Source organism: Urtica dioica, chromosome 5, assembly GCF_054948205.1.
Source record: "Urtica dioica subsp. dioica isolate 48M chromosome 5, U.dioica_male_clone48M_v1_H2, whole genome shotgun sequence".
In the NCBI taxonomy this organism is placed as follows: Eukaryota; Viridiplantae; Streptophyta; class Magnoliopsida; order Rosales; family Urticaceae; genus Urtica; species Urtica dioica.
Window position 1 is genome coordinate 5,826,825 of NC_142760.1, and position 3,169 is coordinate 5,829,993.

The 3,169-nt window shown below is 42.9% G+C and overlaps 1 protein-coding gene across 1 annotated transcript; it reads left to right on the plus strand.

Moving 5' to 3' along the window:
• The first annotated feature begins 298 nt into the window (after positions 1–298).
• Positions 299–1,985, plus strand: COL5 (CONSTANS-like 5). Its single transcript, XM_089615196.1, has 2 exons — positions 299–1,105; positions 1,255–1,985. Exons 1-2 carry the CDS (start codon positions 509–511, stop codon positions 1,672–1,674), a joined length of 1,017 nt encoding a protein of 338 aa, XP_089471322.1. The 5' UTR covers positions 299–508; the 3' UTR covers positions 1,675–1,985.
• The last annotated feature ends 1,184 nt before the right edge of the window (positions 1,986–3,169 follow it).

Consider the following 3,169-nt stretch of genomic DNA (forward strand, 5'->3'; position numbering starts at 1 on the left):
TTACCCCCCTAATTTTAATTTTTCTACAATAACTTAAAAAAGTCATCCATCGATAAAGTTGGACTTCTAGGGGGATGCAGTGTGCATCATGCATAGATTGTGCTTTGTTTGTTTCTTCTTTTCCTTCCCAATGCCTTTTTATTGAATTTTCACCCATACCCTTTTGTGGTCCCGCGTCGACGTTTGCCAGCTAAGACTCCCCCAAAATCTATCTTCAAATTTTAACATATATCTTCCTATATTTCGTAATAATATGTATATATTATATTCCCAATCCCAAGTGGAAAATGGGTGAAGTCCCCAAACCATTCTCGTGGCTCTCGTCGCTCCACGTGTGAGACTCCCACTCGTCAGCACCAAGATTTTCTTCCCCTCTGACTCCCTTACATAGGGAAAGAAAAATAGGAAGAAAGAAAGAAAGGAAATTAAGATTGAGATCCCAATTCTCTCTCTCTCCCTCTCTCTCTAATAAGTAATAACACAAAAAAAAATAATAATAATTAAGAAAATGGGAATCATGGGGAAGCCGTGCGACTCGTGCCAGTCGGCGGCGGCGGCGCTGTTCTGCCGAGCGGACGCGGCGTTCCTGTGCGTGGCGTGCGACGCGCGGATCCACTGCGCTAACAGAGTGGCGTCGCGTCACGAGCGCGTGTGGCTGTGCGAGGTCTGCGAGCAGGCTCCGGCCGCCGTGACCTGCAAGGCCGACGCGGCGTCGCTCTGCGTTTCGTGCGACTCCGACATCCACTCCGCCAACCCACTCGCCAGCCGCCACGAGCGCGTCCCCGTCCAGCCCTTCTTCGACCACCCCTCCGCCGCCGTCAACTTTTCCTGGGCCCACACTTTCCCGCCGAAACCAGACGAGCCGGTGATCATCAAATCCGCCGCCGAGAGCCACCTCGTCTTCTCGGAAATGGACTCGTTCCTCGACTTCGACTACCCGGCCTCCGCCGACAGCGTCGTTCCGGTCAAAGTCAAGCACGCTCATGATTCCCCATCTCCTCCGGCGATCCACCACCCCGAGGATTGCTTCCACGTCGAGTTTTCTCGGTCAAAGCTATCATCTTTCTCTTACGCCGCGGCTCCGCCTCAGTGTCTCAGCCACAGCGTGAGTGAAATTGCAATAATCAAACACTTTTTCAAGTCTAGTATTTCATAAATAATTGCTATTTCATGGGACACTTAAAAAAAGCTATTTTCATAATAAATATTTTAAACTCGGTGTTAATAGAAGCAAATTTGTGTTCATTCATTCAGGTATCGTCTTCTTCGCTTGACGTTGGAGTGGTTCCGGACAGAAACTCGGTGTCGGAGATCTCGTTCGCGTTCGGGAGAGTCGGCGGCGATCCGGTCCCGACTGTTCCGGCGTCGTCGTCTTCGACGATGACGACGACTCCGGCGACGATCTCGCCGCCGGCGACGCAGCTCTGCGGGTTGGACAGAGAGGCTAGGGTTTTGAGGTACAGAGAGAAGAGGAAGAACCGGAAGTTCGAGAAGACGATCCGATACGCTTCGAGGAAGGCTTACGCCGAGACGCGTCCGAGGATCAAGGGACGGTTCGCGAAGAGGACCGACGCAGAGACTGAGAGCTACAACGACGGCGAGTTCGTCGACCACATCTACGGCGGCTCGGCTTTCTTGTCCGAAGCTCAATACGGCGTCGTTCCGTCGTTTTGACCCGCGCAAAGGTCTAGCCACTAAACAAGGGCTTTTTTTTTTTTTTGGTTTGGCAAATGAAATCCTGTACTTTAATCTGATTATTTTCTTTTTGAGAATGATCGTACGGTACTGGTTGATTTAATGATCATGTCAAATCATGATAATATGTTGTTTCTGTGAAAAAACAAAAACGTTACTACGTGATGTCGTTTTTTATGTTCTGATCGTAGAGGTCCTTGCCGTCCGTTTACAGGATCGTATACCTGAAAAATATTCGCTGCTCTTAGTAGTTTTTATTCTTATTATTATTTGACTTTTTTTTTTCTTTTTCAAGGAAAGGTATAACTCTGTGTCCTTATAATGCAAGTAAACTCTTAATTTCTGATTTTTTTTTCAACATAATTTTTTATTTCTGGTTTAAATATTCTGTTTAAAAGAAATATATTTAAACCATAAATTAAAATGTTTTGTTAAATGGAAGTATTAAAATACCAGCTTTCACATGTACTAACATTAGAAAAGGGTACCCTGCACATTATTTGAAAAACAAATAAATTAATATGAATAAATTTAATAAAGAAAAATTACACTAGATAATCCAAGTGAAACGTTAGAATTGTTAAATAGCCAACGCTTCAATATTTTTTTTTATTTAAATAGCCAATTTTAATTATGTGATCATTAAACCAATTGTTTACATTAATTTTGACATTTTCTATTTTTAATTGAAAGATTTATCAAATAATTACAATTACTGTCAATGTTTAAACACATCTCTCTAATTAGAATCTATTTGAAGAAAGAGTGGTAGCCAAATAAATAGTCAATTCTCACTTATTCTCTCTCTATCTCTGTCTCGGGCGTACTTCAAGCAATCCCAATTCCAAATCATCTATCGATCTCACCCGCTAGACCCACGACCGATTCTCGATCCCAAAGTCGACAACGCACATGGCTATCTTTGACGGTTCTTCTGAGTCACTGACCTAGTCACGCGTCTTCGACGACTCTGCGGCGGAAGAATCAGAATCGGTGGCTCCACTATCGATGGAGGGGGTTGTTCGACGGTGGAGACGGATTTAGAAGATTAGTGATGGAGGCGATAATCGTCGGCCAGAGAGGGAGAAAAGGACCATAGATAACATTTGACCTAGTACGACACTCGCTTCTTCACCATTGTTCGAGTTTCGAATTTTGGTGTTTCACTTTCTTCTCTTTCTTTTCTCTCTTTACTTTCTATTAGTGTCAATTTGACGAGCGGGCACGAGGATAAGCTTCCATAGACAATCTGATAAACCTAAGTCTCAAATACATGTTAATTCATTCAGTGTTACTTCGTGTTAATTTGTTCGGTGTTAATTCGTTCATTGTTAATTCATGTTAATTCGTTCAATGTTATTTCGTTCAATTTATATATATATATATATATATATATATATATATATATGAAGTTTTTATGTGTATCATCGAACGAGTTTTTGTTCTTCTGCACAAGGTTTGAAGATTTCAAAGT

Excerpts from the sequence above, each read along its gene's own strand:
- COL5 (XM_089615196.1), top strand. The coding sequence starts at position 509 with ATGGGAATCATGGGGAAGCCGTGCGACTCGTGCCAGTCGGCGGCGGCG. Across the intron at positions 1,106-1,254 it reads CTCAGTGTCTCAGCCACAGC|GTATCGTCTTCTTCGCTTGA; the intron begins GTGAGTGAAATT and ends TCATTCATTCAG.